Raw genomic sequence first — 21,814 nt, forward strand, 5'->3', positions numbered from 1 at the left:
AATGACTAAACGTGACAATTATAATACCGCGGTCGGAGGGCGTAGCAAGAATTTCCCAGCTCAGGGATAGAGAATTTTAGCAGATGGAATCGTCCTAGAGATGTTTACCTGGAACACGGGGTGTGCTTTTAATTCCGAGTATTTATCTCCTTAGGGCAACTGATTACCTGCAATCAAACCTTTGGAGGTTTTCATCATCGAACAGGTCAGAGAACTGCGGCCGATTTTCCTAGTACGGATTGATTGAGATTCCACGTCGTCCCGACAAGCCACCTTACCGTACCTGTACCTTCGGAGGCATACTGGATTAGATCAGTGTCTATTTACCCCCAGACAACCCTAGCATTTAAGAGAACCCGATGTTTCAAAGGTCAAAGATAATAGACTATAAAGGTACTAGAATGGAAACTTACTCAGAGTTCCTACCTTTACTTGTTCGATCGCGTGAAACTCAACAAGGATTTTATAGATTCGAAAGGGCGCCATCTAGTTACAATATTGGGAAATAGTATTGTCAAAAATATCACCCAGTTGTCATAGCGTTGCAAGGCTAGAGTGGATACACTAATACCCTCAGATGTCAATAACACAGGCAAAATTAAATCTCCGCAGTTCGGAACCAGTTACGTGGTCGCTTTTACTTTTAACGGAATTGAGATGATAGCAGTCAAAATAACTCGTCAATTTGCAATTTTAAAACTCGCGGAATATTTAATTTAGACGAGTCATGTTTTTTGTTAAGGTAATCTATCTAATTGATTCCTCTGTAAAATCAAACCATTGAAAAATCAGCTTGAGAGTTAAATTTATTACTTATTCGTTTTAAAGGCTTTTAAGAAAACTAATTTTCAAAATGAATCAAACTTTGCATAAGCCCGGGCCGCTTAGTGGAGAAACTGCCGGTTGCCGGGGACTTCATACTTGCATTAAAAATGCAAAAGTTTTTGGTTTGCTTGTTCGTTTATTGATTTCCAATAAAGGGCCCAAGTGCTGCACCAATCTTGACATGATAGCAAACTATCTATGAATAATATATTAGTAGGTACATATCCTGAAACGGACACATATTACATCTTAGGAAATTGTAGGGTTCTACGAAATTTACAAAAATATGTATTAAATTTTTTCCTATTATTGACTCAACCGCTGAACCGATCTAAAGTTTGACACAGACGTAATGAAGTTCGTGGAAACGTAAATTAAAATATTTTTTACCACGGTAAAAAATTGTACAAACACGGTATAGATTTGTTACGGAATTTTTAACAACTTTTATTAAAAAATCGATAGTAGTCTGAGAATGAGCAACTGCAGCTGTAGTGCCTAATTCCTTTCCAGTTTTTTCTTATTGGTTATAAGTCTGTAAAAAAAACGTGAACATGTAGTTTCGTAGGAACATATATCGTAGTATAATATGTAGAATATCGTAAACACACTTACCAAGTTACAGCCTCGTTTGTAGTCGGGAAACCGGTCGGATTATGCAACATCCATATCTCACGCCCACCTCTCTTCCACGAATGTAGTCTAATATTACTAGAGAGATATTTCTTTGTCTTTATTTATTTCCCTAGTTTTTAACATTTCTCTGTTCGCATAGTACATGTTTAACACACATGGCTTAACATAACCGATTTAATTTTTAAAGAGTTTATTAAGCTAATAAACCGAGCAGATATTTGTTTACGAGTAACCGAGCACCCAGTTTTACTCGGTTTTATAGCCCCCAAACCGAGTACTCGGCCAAGTTACTTGGTTTTTACAACTTAGAGAACCGAAAACAGGTTTATTATTAGGAACAGCAGCACTTTCCTTGCTAGAAGAAACTTAGCAGGAACAGATTACGTGCAGCGGCTTCTCCGCAGCCTCTTAGAGTCTGCATAGATCTTTATCCTGCAGCTTTAGGTTGAACATGAGCCTGTTTAGCACACAGTGCCCCGTTATTTAATGCACTAGAATGCATCTCTGAAAACAATAGTAACTAAATGGTTTTTCGTTACAATAAATGTTATTTAATCAATATAGGTATTCTATGTACAATCTACGTCAATTACTACTGATTGCAGTATGTTGAGTGCTAATGCCTCAGATGCTGCCCTTCTTCTGAATGGTTTTATTAGCACTCAGAGAATGGTTCATTCCTGGGAGTTGTCTCCAGTGAATGATTGTATGGTTATTGAAATAGGTTTGTAAGGTGAGTTGCGCCAGGCTTTTGGGTATTCTGCAGACCGGCTCAGGGCCTATTTGCTTCTCAAAAGCATCTGTTTTTGCAAGTTCATCGTCCTTTTCGTTACCGATGACCCATGTTCTCATGTTCTGGAACCCCACGTAGAATGATCTTGTTAGTTAATGCATGAGAAGTGTTAGGCCTCAATCTGTTTTCCTTCTCCGTCGAAGCTTGTGTTTTTTTTAATTACTTAAAACGCACATAACTTTAATTACATAACGAAAAGTTAGAGGTGCGTGCTGGGATTCGAACTTGGCCCCCCAAAAGTGAAGTCGAGCTCCTACCCACTGCGCTATCATCGATTCATAAGCTAAGTATAGGAGTTTAAAATCAAAACCTTCAGTCTGTGTAGATTTTATCTTAACCTATTACGTTTCATTTGATACAGCATACTGTCAGACAGACATATGGAAGGCGACTGGACAACAAACAAAGTAATAGAATCCCGCAGAGGCTAAGTAATAGTATCCCAAAGAAACCTTAAAAATATGAATATATATATATATATTATATATATTCATAAAAATATTCATCAGCTATCTTAGTACCCATAACAAAAGCTACGCTTACTTTGAGGCTGGATGGCGATGTGTGTATTGTCGTAGTATATTTATTTATTTATTACGTTTCATGAGATACAGCATACTATCAGACAGACATATGGACGGCGACTGGACAACAAACAAAGTGCAGAGGTAATGGAATCCCATTGGTAATTCTCTTTTTTTCGTTATCTCGGGTTTTAATGTAATGTGTTTTCCATCTAATTTTTTATTATTGATATAGGGTTATGAAATAAGTTTAGTCGTTCAATTCATTTTATAAATTTTACTTATTGAACTAAAACATACGAGACGAAAATATTTGCAAATGATCACGTAGGTACATGAAAAATGACGTAATGAGTAAAATAGGTTTTCAAGTTAAAATAAGTCATTGCATAAAAAGTATTTTATACATATAAACAACATGTACTATCGCTGTATGTGACTAAGTTTGTTAACCACAAATACCTTATTTTTAATTGTTGTCATTTTATAATATATATGAACCATTTTCCCTATAAATGAAGACTGAAGGTTTCTTTGGGAATATATATAATATATACTAGCTGTTGCCCGCGACTTCGTCTGCGTTAGATTTTGTTTTTAAAGTATTCAGTATCGCTAAGCCTTAAATGAATATAGTAGTATATATATATTATATATATAACATGTGACTGTCAATTAATTATAGACAAATAATTTGCAATAAAATAAAATTGCGACTATAATTAAAGATCTAAGCTATCCTATCTCTTAAGTTGGACCAGACTGCTCATGGTGTGCCAATTTAATTTAAAATCGGTTAAGTAGTTTAGGAGTCCATCGCGGACAAACGTCGTGACAGGAGATTTATATATATTAAGATATATATATTCATAAAAATATTCATCAGCTATCTTAGTACCCATAACAAAAGCTACGCTTACTTTGAGGCTGGATATATATAATATACTTATAATATACAGATAAACAAACACCCAGCCAGTGAAAACATTCATGTTCATCACAAAATCATTTTTTTCCAGTTGTGGGAATCGAACGCACGGTCTTGGACGCAGAAAGCAGGATCGTTGCCCACATAAAAGTTCGTTTTATCACCCCAAATTTACAAACCGAGTTTGATCCCCGCACGCACCTTTAAGTTTGCAGAATTATGTGCGATTCAAGCGAATAAATAACTCTTGCTTTACCGGAAACGAAAACGAAAACGAAATAAAACCTGATTACCTGAGAGTCCTCCATAATATTTCCAAAGACCTAAAAAAAACGTGTAGTCTACGAATTTTGGCCAGCGTCGAAAGCCTAAACTCATCTCATTCCGAGAGGATACTTGTGCCCTGTACTTTGCCAGTACTGGGTTGGTAATGCAGGCTCATACTTATTATTACAAAGCTGAAGAGTTTATTTTTGATTATTTGAAAGTGCTAATTTCTGAAACTACCGGATTTGAAATTTTTTTTTGCATGTATTCTCTTAGGAAGCTATAGGCATACGTCCCTTTAAAGCCGGCTCGTAGAAAAGGTTATAGCATCGTGTGCGGGCGATGCGACGCGCTCGGGCGAGGTATATTGTGTATAATACGATTAACTTTTGTATCGGAAAAATGACTTATCAGAAGTTGTAGTTGGATGAAAGCCTGGGGAACCTGTCGTTCTATATACCTTTTAGTCTTCGCATAATATGTAAATCAAATTAAAGTTGGATTTGATTAAACTCAAATGCGAAACCTCTCACAAATATTATGTACCCGTGAAACCATAACACCGGCCGATATTACATCACAATGGCAATTTATCAGAACCATCTGCATTGTCTTCACGAACTCTTCTCCCACTATATGCACTACATTTTGTTTAAGTTTTATAGCTTTTCTTGTACGTTTCTCGAATTGTGGTTATAAAGGATTATTTAATCTATGCATTGCTTAATATTTTAACCTAGTTTAAAGTATTAAGTTAAATAACAATAAAATGAAGGTGCCGCGTGGTGATTACAGATCAGAATGCAGTGTCCACCACCCCTCTCTTTCCAGGGGTGTCTGACGACTCGAATTAGGGAATATAATGTAGAATCGGAAGCAGCCTACTCTGTGCTACTGCTACTACTACCAACCATTCAGTCGCGCGAAATACTATGGTAACTCTTTTACGGTTAACTGTGTCAGACTCTGGAACTCCCTGCCTGCTGACATACGTCAGGCTAAATCCCTTAATATCTTCAAGAAGCGTTTGGAAAACCTTTTCTTATTTATGTAATATTACTTATAGCACGTAGTATACTGCATAATTATGTATATACTTTTATATATATTATGTACAATATGTGTGTAGTAATAGGATTTATGAGTTAACCATAAACTGCTGCACCAACCCGTTTCTTCGTCTTTCGTCAAAGGTTGTCTGGAAGAGATCGCTTTAGCGATAAGACCGCCTTTGCCTCCCTATTTCCTATTCTGTTTCTTCTCTATTATATGTGTTTACATTTAGTATAAAATTTCTGTGTACAATAAAGTTTTTCAAACAAACAAACAACCTGTCTGCCTCCCTCCCGTCCCGAACAAACAATCCCTCCCGTTTGGAGAGGCGTTTAGTTCAGCAGGGGGCTGTTATTGATGATGAATAACGTTTAAAATTCGAATATTGCCTTCTACATTTAAACGTATCAAATAAATCGCAAATCTGCTTCTATGTGTTGTTTCTTACCTTTAACTCTCAGCCTGTCAAAAAGTATTAAACCTGTAACGTGATGCATACGTGATCGTTAGCGTTTGTATTGAGGTAACTCTATACAAACGGTCAGTGTTAATCTATGTAATTCCAATAGTAACCAATATAACTACCTATTAATTCTAAGAACAACGTCTGTTTAATTTAGTTTATCTACAGTAGCAGTGCCTACCCAAGAAATACAATATTAACTGTATTATCGTCAAAACAATTATTCACTGTTTACTTGGAATAGTCAGTTAGTAAATCAGTGATCTAAGCTTAGTGTTGAATTTGGAATCGGTCCGTACGTACGCATAGACTGTACGGCTAGGAAACCAGGAAAATTATAAGAAAATCTGTTGGAACTCTTTATTACAAATTTAGAATAATAGTTGTGATTTCGTCACTTCTAGTAATAGATGGGTACATAAGTGACTTTTTACTTAAATTTACTTGGATATTTTTGTTTCGTGTTTCAGCCGTATGATTTATTTCCATATTAATGACCCCAAAAAGTTGTAATGTAAAATTTTACTGTACTTTACCTAAAGATTTACTGAAATAATATCTAAAATTTTAGGTGGAGGAACTTTGAACAATAATAATTCTAAATATTTTTTTATTTACTAGTGTTAATATATACAAAAAGTGTAAGCAAACTAGTGATATATAAGTGCATTTAACTTTTTATTTACCGAAATCACTTGACCGTTTAAATGCTATAAGAAATAAAGTGAAAGAGAAATAAGAAAAGTGAAAATAGGTAATAATGCAAGTGTTTTACGCCAATAAGTGAAGTGTCGTGAAGTGGGCATGAATCAATCATGGAAGAGGAGGTTTCTTTGGGTGACAGAGTCGAAGATCGGTCGATTATGGGTTGGTTATCATCTCTTATTTCTCCATAAATATTCCCCTTCCCTTCTCCTTCTCTTCTTACGGGCTTCAGAGGAAAATGGGCAGTGGTAATAAATTAGTGACATCTGCATATCGTCTGCGAAAGGTGCAGAAGTCGTTTGTGGGATTGAGTATACGCTTTTATAATATGATTCCTAAGGTAATTTTGGACCTACCAATGCATAAGTTTAAAGAATGTGTTAAAACACATTTATTACATCGAGGTTATTATACAATTGATGAATTTCTCAATGACAAGGTTGCTTGCATCCGGCTCCGCTTTCATCTCTCACAAGATAGAAAAATGAATTTTAAAATGTAAAATTTTAATTGTTGATATTGGAAAAGAGCAACTGCTAAGTTTCTTGCCGGCTTAACTTCTCCTTCCGAACCGGGGGTAGAGTCACTACCCACAGGGCACAGACAGACTTGACGTTTCAAAAGTGCTTATATTAGGCCTACTTGAAATAAATGAATTTTGAATTAACAACTTCCATCTATTGCGATCACCAACCCGTCTGTTCAACGTGGTGAGGATGGGAAAACCCTCCCTTTGGAAGAGGCTTTTATCTTGTACCTATCTAATATATTTTAGAAGGGAAGTTGAAAATACATATACATTATCACCAATAGTCTGATATCGATATTAATATTAAAAATGTGAAAGTTTGTTTGTTGTCCTTTTTGTGGCTCGACAAAATTTGACACAAATAAATAAAATAAAAAATAATGGTATCAATATATCGCTGAAGCCTTCTTTTAAGAGTAGTATTACTACCCATGTGTCAAAAGACTCCGCTCTTCCATTACAATAATTACTAAACTTAACAAATTACATTAAAATGTAGGTAGGTAAAACAAAAAAACAAGAGATACAATGATATTCAAATATGTATCTTCCATTCTATAGATTAGATTGACTTGGGGTACTTTTTCCCCTGATCAGTTCTAGGCAAATAGTAGGCCTACCTGTTTCACTTGGGAAACGGGAAAATTTATGTTGCAGGCGTGAGTTTTCCAAAAGCCGATATGTTGTGTATGTGTTGCCAAGTTTTTAAATGCAAATATTTTTATCAAAACTAAAAGCGCGCCAATATAATTCCAAACATTACATGAACTGTGTCATCAGAGGGATGCGATAAGTGCTATCAAGTATCCGTTTGGATCGCCAGAACTAAAATTTAAATTTTAACAACACTATGTTAGTAATTCTTATGACCACTAACGTATACTATAGGAACCTATAGGATCTTTGCAAAACCGAAAAATATATGGAAAAAAGTCGTGGACAACAGTAGGTACTTCATAGAAGGGTGAAGCTCTTTTACGCTTCCACGCTTTTCGCTGCTTGTAAATTATTTTCTAGCTCAGCTCGCTTACTCATCATCGGCGATGGGACAGGTGCCTTACCAGATTTATTTTAGCCCTTGAGTGCAATCTCACCTGGTTACAGCCGATTAACCTGTTAAATAAAATATACAATAATACTAAGAATCTAAATTCAAATTCAAAAATGTTTAATTCATGTAGACCTTATCACAGGCACTTATGAAGCGTTCATACATTGAACATGTTACACTAATGCTAGTGATGGTGATAACTGCATTCGTCAACTTAAAACTAAAGCTAGGAGAGTTCCAAATGTGCCCTGGTCTTAGAAGAGCCCACAACAAACTTAGCCACGTTTTTTTTTGTTATCACCATCTTACAATCCAGTTAATGTTGTGAGCTATGAAGTTAGAGCAATTCATACCCAAGCTTTTTTATCATACATGTAATCCTATAAGTACCAGATGAAATCCTTAAATTAATTACTAATTCTATGCAGCTTAATAAACTGCACTACAAATTTATTTTTACTTCTAATATTAATAATGTTACAGTCCTCTTTCTTTTTAAATATTGTTATATTTTTATGTACATAAATTAACTTTTCAAATATGTATTGATTATCACCGCAACGCCAAACCGTTTGGATGGTGCCTAACTAGCTACGCCGGAGTTAGAACTCTTGACACCCAAACTTGTAAGACAAATAACACTAACCTAATCCTATTAATGTAATAGATTACAGAGACAAATAAGAGTCTACGGGGCTAGCACTTGCGACTTTTTTTATATGTATCTAAACCATTTTTATATCTCAGTATTTTGTCCTCCAGGCGGAGTTAGTAGCGGCGGTGCGGCGGCGCGGGCGAGGTGATAGCGACGATGACGAGGACTTGGGCCTACCACGGAGTCCGCCGGCCTCCCCTCCCACGGATAAGGCTGACAAGGTATGCCTCTTTTAAACAACCGCCTTGTTTCATTTTGGTTCTTTACGGCTTTATATTACTGTGAATATCCGATAGATGTTAAGGTTTACAGGTTGACTATGACTAGCTTATACCGTGATGTAAATTTGACAATTATTGGTTTCCATTCCTCAAACATCATCTGCGGGATTTAGAAAAAGGACCTAGAACGTATGCCAGCCCAAGCTAAAATTCGTGGCCCGACCCTAACCCGATTCCTGTTAAGTAAGCAACGGGTGTCAACAAAAAAAAATATTATAAAGAAAGATTTGACTGTCGATGTAGGTACACCAAGTTCTAACATTCACTAATTAGATAATATCGGATATTCACAGTAACATACTATGATACCGATTTCTCGAGATTACATATCTCGAGGGTCAAAAAAATCTCAGGAAGGAAATCAGGTTGAAATGATTGCCTTTATACACTTTGTAGACCCCAAATAAATCTTTGGGGCCAAGTCAAGCAAATTAGTTTTGTCGTATTAAACATGAAAAAGGCAGTGTCGGATTTCGGTTCGTTTTATGTACTACTAGCGACATCTAGACTAAAGATAGTGTATTACGTAGTCGATCTGGAAACAACGTAATAATTCCGACGCGTTCACATAGAGGGCTCTTAATGTTATAAAATGTATGCTTACAGGTGAGTCCAAATTTTTTTATTGTTTTTATTTATCCCGAGCATATGGGGATGTTTTGTAAATACCTATATTATTCCTCACTATAAGCGTGTATTTATAAACCGTCATAAAGCTAAGGACAGGTTCTCAAGTTTGGTTTTTGTACAATATGAGTAATAAAATACAAAAAAACATGTCAGCAATTAGCTCCGTGTACTATCATTATTATGTAAACAACCTTTTTATGAGGTACTTTTTAGTGTTGTCTTTATATAGTAAAAGTAATGCAATCGTACTTTACAATATCGTATTATACAAGTAAAATATAAGAGTAAACGGATTTGCCATGTATCTTTTAAGATATAATCATCATCATCATATAACCCACTACCGGCCCACTTCAGGGCACGGATCTCCTCCCACAAAGAGAAGTTGTGATGGCCGTCTTCCAGCACATTGACCCAGTGCGGATCGGTGAAATCCACACACCTTCGAGAACATTATGGAGAACTGTCACGTATGCAGGTTTCATCTCGATGTTTTCCTTTACCTTGGCAAGTGATATTTTTTTTTAATTCACACGAATAAGTCATTAATAAAATGTAGCTTTAGGACGTATTTTCCAATAATAACCTGATGTACTAAATACATATGTGATATGATATGTAAAAAATTTAGGTCTCTCTAACTCAGAAAACATTTTTAATCAATTTTACACCCCCTTAAAGTTTTTACATCACTATCTATTTGAACCATCAATATCAATCATTCTAAATATATAAAAATGACAAAATCTAACGATTTTAATCACCAGTATTATCTGTTATCATCTCGGAAAACAATAGTTAATAAATGGTTTTTCGTTATAATAAATGTTATTATATATAGGTATTCTATGTACAATCTACGTCAATTACTACTGATTGAAGTGGTATAGATAAAATATATAATGCAGGGTTTAACGTAAATAACGTCTCTATTATGAAGTAGGTACTTTCCTCGTGTTATAATATCTCCGTTGGTAAATGTAATATCTCCATCAGAATTGATCGCGAGGTCCTACGTTCTATGTTCGGGTTAAGCAAAAATTATAAGGTATAGGATTGTAGCACTACCTCCATATAGTACTACCTATCCTCAGTCTAATGATGTCTCACTTCGGCGCAGAGATATGTTCTCTTGTAAGAGAGAGTATTTTGGAAACCCTTGCTTATATCGTAAAACAATCGTAGAATCGGTATACCTCGCATATACCGATTTTACGATTGTTTTTATAATAACCGAATTAGACGGCTTTCTACAACAAAACATCTTTTTAATTCAAAGCCATTACTGAGTATTTTTTGAACACCCTGATAGCCACCCTGAAATAAATTGTTAGGTTAGGTTACGGTAGGTAAGGCTACTGTAACCTAACCTAACAATTTATTTCAATGTGTTTACAATCGATTTCGAATTCAGACGAAGTAGGAAAATAATTTTGCAAAGTTTGAAACACCTCCTCAAAGTTGTTTTAACTCTCTATAAAAAAATACCGTAAAGAGATCATTTAAAGTGGATTTCTACGTAGCGCTTAAGAAAAGAAATCCACTTTGAATTATCACTTCACAGTTCTATACATGACAATTATTGTCCTGTTTAGTATTATTTATCAACTTTAAAACTAAACTAATATGAACTTATAATTATACAATACCAACTGAAACTGGGCGTGCCAAAGAACTATACATACATACACTCGAAATCATAACCTTCCTTCTTTCCCAACCAGTAGATAATAAAATATACTTAGTTTTATTGAGGAAACTAATGCAACAATGCGCTTATATGCCACTGCATATAAGCGGTGAAAGTGCATCGCGCCTCGAGGTCAACGTGTAACAGACGCCCCTATATACATAGGTGTTACTAACGTTTAATCATTAACTTTGAAGCGGTAGAAGTGGTTAGAGCTGCCTCTGATTGAAAATCTGCCTACCTGCCCGAAAGACCGAGTTCAATTCCCGGCAAGGACCTCGATCTTTTCGGAGTTATATGTGTTATAAGCAATTGACAGACAGCATCTAAGTCATTTGTGGGATTGAGTATACGCTTTTATAATATGATTCCTAAGGTAATTTTGGACCTACCAATGCATAAGTTTAAATAAAAAACACATTTATTACAGCGAGGTTATTATACAATTGATGAATTTCTCAATGGCAAGGTTGCTTGGAAGCTCCGCTTTCATCTCTCACAAGATAGAAAGATGAATTTTAAAATGTAAAATGTAAATTGTTGATATTGGAAAAGAGCAACTGCTAAGTTTCTTGCCGGCTTCTTGTCCTTCCGAACCGGGGGTAGAATCACTAACCACAGACAGACTTGACGTTTCAAAAGTGCTTAAGTGGCCTACTTGAAATAAATGAATTTTGAATTTTTTGAGTGGCGTCCCCTGTGCAACTACCATCTATTTTACATTAATAGTTAATATTAATGTTAGAAAACTACAACTGCTGAGTTTCTTGCCGGCTTCTTCTCGGTAGAATCTGCCTTCCGTACCGGTGGTAGAGTCACTACAAACAGACAGACTTGACGTTTCAAAAGGTTATATTAGGCCTACTTGAAATAAATGAATTTTGAATTTTTGAAAAGCATCGTGAGGAAATCTGCATGTCTGAGAGTTCTCCATAATGTTCTGTGTGGCTTGTGAAGTCTATATCAATCCGCACTTGGCACTTGGTGGACTGTGTTCATACTGAAAGGAGACCCTGTAGTGGCCAGCTGTGAGCCCGTAATGAATTGATAAAGATAAAAAATTAACATTCAACACAGATTACCTTCGGATGTTTTTAGAAAAGAATAGAACGGAATAGAATAGTACATGTTTATCCATATCAACCAATGTCTATCTTCTTCCATTATAATAGTTTTTATTCCACTGCAAGTTAGACCTTGACTGCAATCGTAGCAAGATGTTAGGGAGTATGGAAGCCATACTCTTAATCAGTTTCTACGCGACATCGCACTTGAACACTAAACCGCCTAAATGCACGTCTGTGTCGGTAACCCGGGTGATAACTAGCCACGGCCAAATCCTTCCATCAGACCAAACCAAAGAAATTACAGAAATCATAAATTCCCAAATTGGGGCAATTTGGGTTTACTCAAAAACTACCTGCGTTTCGGTTTCACAGATAAGTCTCAGAGACAGTAAATAATGTACCTCTAAAGCCTCAGAAGTATTATTTCGGTTTTCCTTTGCACATTCTATACACTGAAATAGGTTAAGATTTGACGGAAATATAAAGTGATATCGCCGAATACTGAAATAGTCATCGGAATCTACATATACCTAACTAAGTGAGCTAAAATAGTATGGAAATAAATAATTTGTATGACGCAAACAAACTGTTTAAACTGTTAGGGATAGAACGTTGGTGTTATTTTACGATACTAATAACTTAATAAAGGCATAGAAACGTACGTAAACGCTTTCATTATTATGTAAATCCAGTTTACATACAAGGTAAGACGATGTAATATAGCATCGATGCATTGCCAATTAAGGCTTCTGTTATCTTTTTAGTCTGTGCCGTCCGATAGGCAGTCTATCCGCGACCTTTGCTTGCGTCGTACGCGTAAAAAAGTTCTAACATTTTACAACGTCTGGACTATAAGCTTTTTTTTTAAACGTGATTGACGTTTACATATAAAAATAAATAGTGTTTAATTAAATAAAATAATAATAATTTATTTACAATTACAAATGTGTTAATATATATTAAGTGTATTTATTTATAATAGTGTAGTGTGAAGGATATATGGATGAAAAAAAAATTAAAAGTGTCAAGTATACGGATTTAAGTTGTAAGCTATGAAACTGCGTTAGTAAAAAAATTTAGGATTGAGCTTTTTTAAAAATAAAAATTAAATAGTCAAAGGTAATAAATACAATAATTGATATCTGAAAACTATAAAGGTCTACGGTGTAGAGGGCAAAATGAAAAGTTCAGAGGTTTAACTTATTTCCACATTATGTTTCGTTATAGGGTATGCATTAGTAAGCTGTATTTTACATAACTAATACTTTATTATAAAAAGATTACGAACCTTTTCACGCGCTCTGCATTATTTTTCATGCATCGTGTATAGGTAAGGTATAATTGTAGATTTCTGAATTTTGTCTGGACTGCTCTGCTGGAAGGTTTAGTCCGTGGCTACCCTACCGACAAAGTAGTGCCGCCAAGCGATTAAGCGTTCTGGTATGATGCCGCGTAGATACCAATTAGAGGTATAGGTTTAATGTAACTGCCATACCCCAAACGGGAAACCCGCACCATCTTAGATTGCATCTTCACTTATCATGAAGTGAGGTTGCGGAATAAAGAAAATGAATATCCATTAAGTGTTCAAAAATATCGAATTTATCTTAAAATGTATTGTATGCCTTTAGTAAAACTTTCGTAAAGTGATTAAAAACTTATTTTTCACAAATTCTTTTTTACTTCTTTAGACATCACATCTAGGATTTTATTGGTCAAAGTAGTTATACGAACTAGTAGGTATTTTTAAATGTCCAGCAAAAAAAAACGTTCTCACGCACTCGCAATTCTTGCGATTCACGCTTGTTCGGAAACGCGAAACCATAAAAAAATTTAAATGTGACTTAGAAAGTTTATCTTCTAATCTTTCTAATACGATATCTACTAATGAGAAATCTTTTGCGAATTTCCTTACAAAATATCTTTTTTAAATTATACAAATAAGTGTTTAATTTTAGTGTTTGCATGTGATTACGAAATATCTACACTTCATTTTTTCTAACTGACGGCCGAGTGGCGCAGTGGGCAGCGACCCTGCTTTCTGAGTTCAAGGTCTTGGGTTTGATTCCCACAAATGCTTGTGTGATGGACATCAATGTTTTTCAGTGTCTGGGTGTTTATCTGTATATTAAAATAAGTATTTATGTGTATGATATTCTTAAAAAAAATCATCAGTCATCTTAGTACCCATAACACAAGCTACGCTTACTTTGGGGCTAGATGGCGATGTGTGTATTGTCGTAGTATATATTATATTTATTTATAATATATTACATTTACCAACGGAGATATTATTACACGAGGAAGGTACCTACTTCATAATAGAGACGTTATTTACGTTAAACCCTGCATTATATATTTTATCTATACCACTTCAATCATTACTGACATAGATTGTACAAAGAATAACATGTATTGATATTTATTTATTTATTTAACTTGTAGGTAACTATTAGTTATTATGTAAACATTATTTTTATTACTTTGTAGTGTTGCGCTATATCTCGCAGGCTACTTGATGCTGCTCAGGTCTAGATTACCATGTCTTGTAAATACAACCGAAGGTATAATTTACCTTGCTTTACAGCTTTAGTCCATTCAAACTTCTTAAGTCAGATCTCATAGCAGAACTTTTGATACTTAAAAATTAGTTGAACAGAGTGTACGAAAAACGTTTGTAAAGAAACAATAAATTTAGTAGTAGACGGAACACGAGGACAAACAGGAATAATCCAACAAAATGTTGGAAAGTTAGAGCAAGTTGCATTTTTCTTGGACTTTTCCTATTTGTCCTCGTGTTCTGTACTCTCAGGGGGAAAGAAAATACCCTGTCACTAGACAGCGATCCCTTCCGACAGGGCTAGCACAGGCAGGAGACAAAAATTATATCCCCCGATTATATCTCCGGACAAGGGATATAATTTATTTATATATATATACGTAAATATTAACACTTCACCTTCATATTGTTTGTTTTCTTATTCGACTGCAAGTTAGCCCTTACCTGCGATCTCACCTGGTGGCAAGTGATGAAGCAGTCTAAGATTGACGCGGGCTTTTAGGGAGTATGGAAGACTTACCCGTTATCAGTTTCTACGCGACATAGCACCGGAGCACTAAATCGCATAGTGGTACGTCTTTTTTTGGTAGGGTGGTAATAAAGCCACAGCTCTTTTGAGAACTTCTTGTAATAAATGGCTAGATATTTAATAAAAACAAAGCACCCTGGTATTTGCCCATAAAAGTAAATTCTTATGAGTTTTAGTAATTAGGTATAACCAGTTCTGTATAGACATCGAGTAGGCAGGCGCTCACTGTGCAAAAACGTGAGAACCCAAATCGTTCGAACAAAGAAGTTTTTATGGGGTGAAAATACCTGTTCGTTTATAGTCTTATGCCACTTGGTTCGACAAGATCCGCTATTATTTCTTTTATTTTGAATCGACTGGAAAAATAAGCAGGTTCCCAATTCTAGCTCTCAAATAGGCCATTTAAAATTGGAGTCCTAGCGCTATTAATGTAATGGCGAGGTTTTTTTTTTTATTAACGATAGGCCAGCGTTTGACGACAATCATGCCCGTTAGAAAGCAATGATGAGGTCTAGGTTGGAGCACGCTTGCCTAGAAAAAGCCTATTCAATCTAACCTTGAAGGTACTCAAATTATACGTGGCAGGAAGCACAGTTGCTGGAAGGGCGTTCCACATCTTAAACGAAAAAACGTTTTGTGCGTGTTAATGGAATATCAACCACATAAGGATGCCACTGCTCACGGTGTCTCGCTGTCCTGTGGTAGAACGGGGAAGGAGGAACAAGATTGTGAAGTTCCTGAGCACAGTCACCGAAGTACGTCTTGTACGTTTTCACGCCTTAACTTCTTAACCCAACACTATGAAAATTTGCATTCCCGTTGTCCGGGACACAGAAAAGGACATAGGGTACTTTTTATCCAGAAAAATACTATTCCCGAGGGATGGCAAAATAAGTTTAGAAGGACAACTCCGCATTGACTGATAAAAACTGGGTTTATGCTCCTTGGTACGTTAAATCTCTTAATATAAAACTTAAAACCTAACCCAACAACTTTTGGCTCGACCCGAGAGTTGAACCCGGGACCTCGTGTATAACATGCGAACCAAGGAGGAAATTAAACTGTTTCTCATAATTATTCCCCTGGATATGCAAGCCAGGTTTTTACATCTATTCAAGGTCACCTACTAGAAGCGAAGATAATTTAAAAACTTAAATACTTATAGTAAAAAAAAACCTCTAATTAAACCTACTTACTTGGTACATAAATACATACCGGATTCCATAGCCTTGTATTTTTAGCCCTCTTTGAAAGGAAGGGGAAATGAGTTTTTATGTGTCAGTATTTATGGTATGTACCTACCTAATTAGAGTTTATGAGTCTAGAATAGTACGTACAGTACGAGTAGAACTTGTTATTTCTGTTGACTTAAAAAGTTAATAATTTTTTAATTTTTTGTTATTTATGTTTATTTATTTTTAAATGGCAATATGAATTTAGTCGTGCTTCTATTTTTTTCCCACGTTTCCATCTACCGATGCCAACTATTGATTAATACAATAATACAGACTATAATATGCGTAACCAATATTTGAGAAAAAAATGTATTAATACAGGACAGCTATTAAGCCAGAGCTTACTAAAATATTCAAACCACTCAGGTAGTTTTAAGACATTTAGGGATTTACAAACAAATATGCCATAACTTTACAAGAGCTACGCAGTTTTTTGACACACTTTAACTGACAGCACATTTTGTATGTCTAGAGTGTTTGTTGCAATGTTTGGGATGTGTTCCAATTTTTTTTTAATTGTTTTTAATTTTACTTATTTTTTTTTGTTTTCTTGTGTGTTTCTTGTATTGTTTCTAAGTTTGTGCAATAAAGTATTCTAAATAAATAAATAAAAAATGCCCTGCGAAGTGTGCTGTGTGTACCTGAGGCGTAGGTGTTGCTCATTTGTCTGTAACAACATCGTCACCAACGCTCTTAAGACCGTACACACTAATGTTCTTTTTCTTAGTCGTGCACTATTGGCAAAGCGGTCGTGGCTGCTGAGATGAAGTCCATGGCGTTAGGCATCACTGGACGGCACGGCTTCCCGCGCGAGTATTCTCCACTTTTGGCGGTTGGTAGCATGTCGGAAGCATTCCACCACAGTACCTGGGTCAATAATTTCACCGTATCTGTCTAATGAGTAGGTTACCACCCTCTTACACTAATGTTAATTGGCGGCTAAAATAAATATGGCGGAAGTACGTGTACGTGACAAGGTCTGTCACAAAAAGCTCTACAGCTGCTTATCCAACCCACGTTGCAGTAGTGTCGGTCGGTAGTTATGCATGGCCTGTTAAGTGTTGCTCTGTTTATAGGCGATGGTGTTTCACTTACCAAAGCTTAGGCCATCTGCTAGGTCTGTCACTTATAACGATAAAAAACCTTTGCGTATAACAACGTCCATTATTATAAACCTACTTACCTGATTATAAAGCTTTTCAATACTGAAACTCAAAACCACACGAAATGAGGTTAAGGGTGTGATCACACGGTGCTCACGGCCCGTGACCACACTCGTGTGTGTATGCGTGTGTATGTATCAGTGCGTATGCCACATATATGCGAGTGGGTGGCAAGGCCTCAGGTGAGGTCTGAGGTTAGTTAAGTAAGTAATAATAAAGTGCTTATTGTCATCAACCTATTACGGACCTATTAACAGAGCACAGGTTTTCTATCAGGAGATGTGCTTCGGCCACCACGCTGGCCAATAACGGACTGGTATACTTTTCACACTTAAAAAATTATGAAGAACTCTCAGGCATGCAGGTTTAATAACAACGTTTTCCTTAACCGTTAAATAAAGGGACATTTCATGGCTTAAAAACCCTCTTGCATATAAGTTAAAGGTTCTGGTGATCGAATTCTGACTCCTTAAAGAAAGTTCTATCCCCTAGACTATCTCCGCTTTAGATATATTATATGTATTCGCATATCTATAATACTTAATGTGTACTTTATTGAATATCAATATAGCCACAAACTACAGCTTATATATATTATATTACAACCATAAATATATATTAAAGTAGCTTTGCCTTGTGTTAATTATTTTTTGTGGCGTTATATAGCTTAACGTTTCTCAATAAGTTAGCTTATGCATGATTTTGTTTTATTAATCTTGCGGGGACAGGTTTTCGTGGGACAAAAAGTATTCCATGTCTGTCGCTTTATGCGATCTCTGTTCAAAATAATAACACCTCTGAAAAAAAGACTTAGCGTGACTAACTTTGAATACATTTTATATTATTTTTATTTTTATATTAGTTATAATATTGAAAGTTAATTTAAAATAATGTTATTATATAGTATATAATATACGTTGCTATATACAGGGCTATATAAAAAATACCAGAAAGCTCTTGTCCATTGGATCAAATGTATTTGGTTTTACAGTGTAATGCCACAGAAATAAACGGATTTAATAATAAACGGATTTTGTTCCAATTGAATATGAAGTGTCTTGGAATACTGCATACATTAATAAATAAATAAATATACTACGACAATACAAACATCGCCATCTAGCCCCACAGTAAGCGTAGCTTGTGTTATGGGTACTAAGATGACTGATGAATATTTTTTTTATGAATAACATACATAAATACTTAGAATATACATATAAACACCCAGACACTGAAAAACATCCATGCTCATCACACAGACATTTTCCAGTAGTGGGAATCGAACCCACGGCCTTGGGCTCAGAAAGCAGGGTCGCTGCAAACTGCGCCAATCGGCCGTCAAATAACATGAAATGTATAAATTTTTTTACATTAAATAAATTAATACTAAACTTTGAAAAGCCGTAGAACAAAAGTTGCTGTTTTTAATAACAGGAACTACAAGAGCTAATAATTTTCTGGTATTTTATAGTTAGCCCATTCGGTATATGTATACGACACCTTACGACCGGGAAGCACTTCGAGTGTACGTTTTATACGCTGATTGGTTTAGCGGCGTACGACATCTTATATCGTTTAATCTCTTTACGTACTTGCGTCATGTGCTTCTTATAAGCACATATTTAAGTTATTTAACCGACTACTGAAGGGTTGTGTACGTTTTTATTGTTTACTGAATGAATCTATTTCGTCTGGTGGGAGGCTTCGGCCTTGGCTAGTATCCACCCTACCGATAGAGACTTGCTGCCAATCGATTTAGGGCTTCATTTTTTGTCGCACTACAAATTGTGCTATTTTGAAATAGTAAAAAAATCAACATTTATTATCAATATAATATCATATCCATAATTTATTAAAACAGCTTGGCGGGATGGTTGGGAGCTAACTAGCCAAGTCCAAAGCCATAACCCCATAAGACCCGTAGTTATACCTTTTTACCATTGCATACTAAAATGGCTGAACGGAATGATGTTGGAGAACACCTAAACATAATTTAGTTAGTATCTCAGGTCTAAGGAATTTAATACGGTCAATTTTGTATCCTGAAGAGAAGACTAGAAGATGAAATCTTTAAGTTTATATATAAGTTGTTAATTGGTTCCTACACAATGCATACAATTTTGCATTTATAAAAAAAATGTAAGCTATTCCCAGAGGAGGGCCTGCAATGGCGAGCGAAAGCATTCCCGTGGCCCAGCCACCAGCCTACCCGACTGGTAGGAACACCGTGGGGTTTTGTCGGTACGAGTTCAACATAATCACCGTGCCTCACCGTGGCGCGGTGGTATCCATGAGGATTTCCCCACGAGAAAAAAAAAGGTCTAGTCTCTAGGTTATTAAAATTACGATCACCATACAACCAAATAATTATTTTAGTGCGGCGACCAGACGTTGGCAACTTGTTTGAAAATTTCGTGCCAGTTTTCTTTACATTTAAGTTAAAAAAAATCATAACTGTTTACCGACAAAACGTAAATTATTTAGTGTCCCGAAATTTCGTATTCTTTGTTTGAGAATCCTGTAATCAGTGAGAACGAGATTGCTACCACATGCACGGTACGGTCAATACTAGGTATTTATAGCTGCATGCAATGTAAGAGTTTCCTTGTACTCGGATAAATGGGGTTAAGCTCTGGTTAAGCCAGCTTAAACTAAGCTGTTTTGCATTAACACTGACGGACTAGTACAATGTCAGGTTTCTTAATCATGAGTAACAAAATGTGAACATATATGTTTTTTTAAACGATTTACTTACCAATATAATTTATGGTTACCAGTTTTATTAAAATAATTTCTGTTTTGACTACTTTACCTAGCGGTTTACTAATGTTGAATTAAAAAAATAAAGCCTTCAATAGCTAAATTATTATTTATTATAGTTTGATTCCAGCTGTAATATTAAAAAGGCAACTCTAAAATTTAAAACAAATTAAATTTTTATATTTACCTTTTCTCTCATATTCAAAATCGAACTCTAAAATAGCGATCAAGCTGTCAATTCTTTATGATTACAATATAATATAACAAAATATCAAAAAAGGAAATTATATAATTAAAATTAAATTATTAATGAAAATAAGTTAACGATTAATTTTCAGCACCAAAAATGGTTTTTAACCGTCGATTCCAACTCTAATATCAAAATGGGTCTTCTTAAATTATTAACAAGTTATTAATCGTAAACTTAACAGCACCAAAAATGGTGTTACTAATTAGTTTCCCGCAAAACCTTGGATTTAGCCAATGCCATACGCTCGCTCGCGTGATGTAGGCGTTTATGCGATTGTAATCGATGTTTCGGTTGCAGTCTTATCGATATATCGCCCACTGATGTTAACGTTTTAATTGATTTATAACGTTAATTGATCGTGTGTTGATTGTATCTCATATTTTGTACTACGTTTTAATTAATTATGACAAGGATTAATTCAAAGTTTACTTTGTGATATAACCGGATTATTACCAAGAATTATAACGGCCTTAGCATCTGCAAATTTCGACTACGGATCAAGAGATTTTGTAACTCTTCGTGCGAGAGTACTACACTCGCAATCATAGAGTCGTTTTCGAGTATAGACACGCTGGAACGTGACAGTAAAATGAAACTCATCAGTTTTAAAGCTCATATTTGTATATCAGTTGGGCTACTATTTTTAATTTTTTATCTTTAAACACTACAGTTTATTATTGGAGATTTTAAAACGAGTATCATTAGGTTTATCTAAATTCACTCTATTGAGTTTTGATACAAGAAACCGATCCCAAGTTTTCGGGCGTGCAAAAATGGTTTCGAGCGATAGGTCGAACCAATAATAATTGTTTAGTTACGATTGGTTAGGTTTTTAGTCAATAAATTGTCAATACCAGCCAGGACTCAAGTCATTTACATTGTTTTAATGTTGCAATTAACAAATTATTGAAATATATATTTTTGTTCATTCTGTATTTTTGAATATACATTTTACAGGTTTGTTAATTTAAATCAAAATTCGATCACTATTTCAGAAACTGGGAGATAACGTCCTAAATGAACGTATAAATGTTTTTGCACCGTATGCTAACAATAAAAAATACTTAAACACAATAAAAGTAGCTCACATAAAACACAATAAAACATTTTTCAATGGCCTCAATGCAACGATAAAAATCAAGAGTGAATTGGTACACTGGCTCTCGGAAGTACATCCGTTCGCAATTACGCAACCGGCTGAAAAACTGTGCTTAAATGAG

General features: G+C 35.3%; 1 protein-coding gene across 3 annotated transcripts in view; it reads left to right on the forward strand.

Annotated features, from left to right (window-relative positions):
- The window catches only part of LOC120624894, a 146,916-nt gene that overhangs the window by 105,548 nt on the left and 19,554 nt on the right, over positions 1 to 21,814 (forward strand). For 2 of the 3 annotated variants that reach the window (XM_039891661.1, XM_039891662.1), the window contains one exon: positions 8,537 to 8,650. In XM_039891661.1, the coding sequence (XP_039747595.1) occupies positions 8,537 to 8,650 (114 nt within the window). Of the gene's footprint in view, positions 1 to 6,060; positions 6,357 to 8,536; positions 8,651 to 21,814 lie in introns of all 3 variants that reach the window. The other variant, XM_039891663.1, reaches the window with a different exon arrangement.

This window comes from Pararge aegeria, chromosome 7 (genome assembly GCF_905163445.1).
Source record: "Pararge aegeria chromosome 7, ilParAegt1.1, whole genome shotgun sequence".
Taxonomy (NCBI): domain Eukaryota; kingdom Metazoa; phylum Arthropoda; class Insecta; order Lepidoptera; family Nymphalidae; genus Pararge; species Pararge aegeria.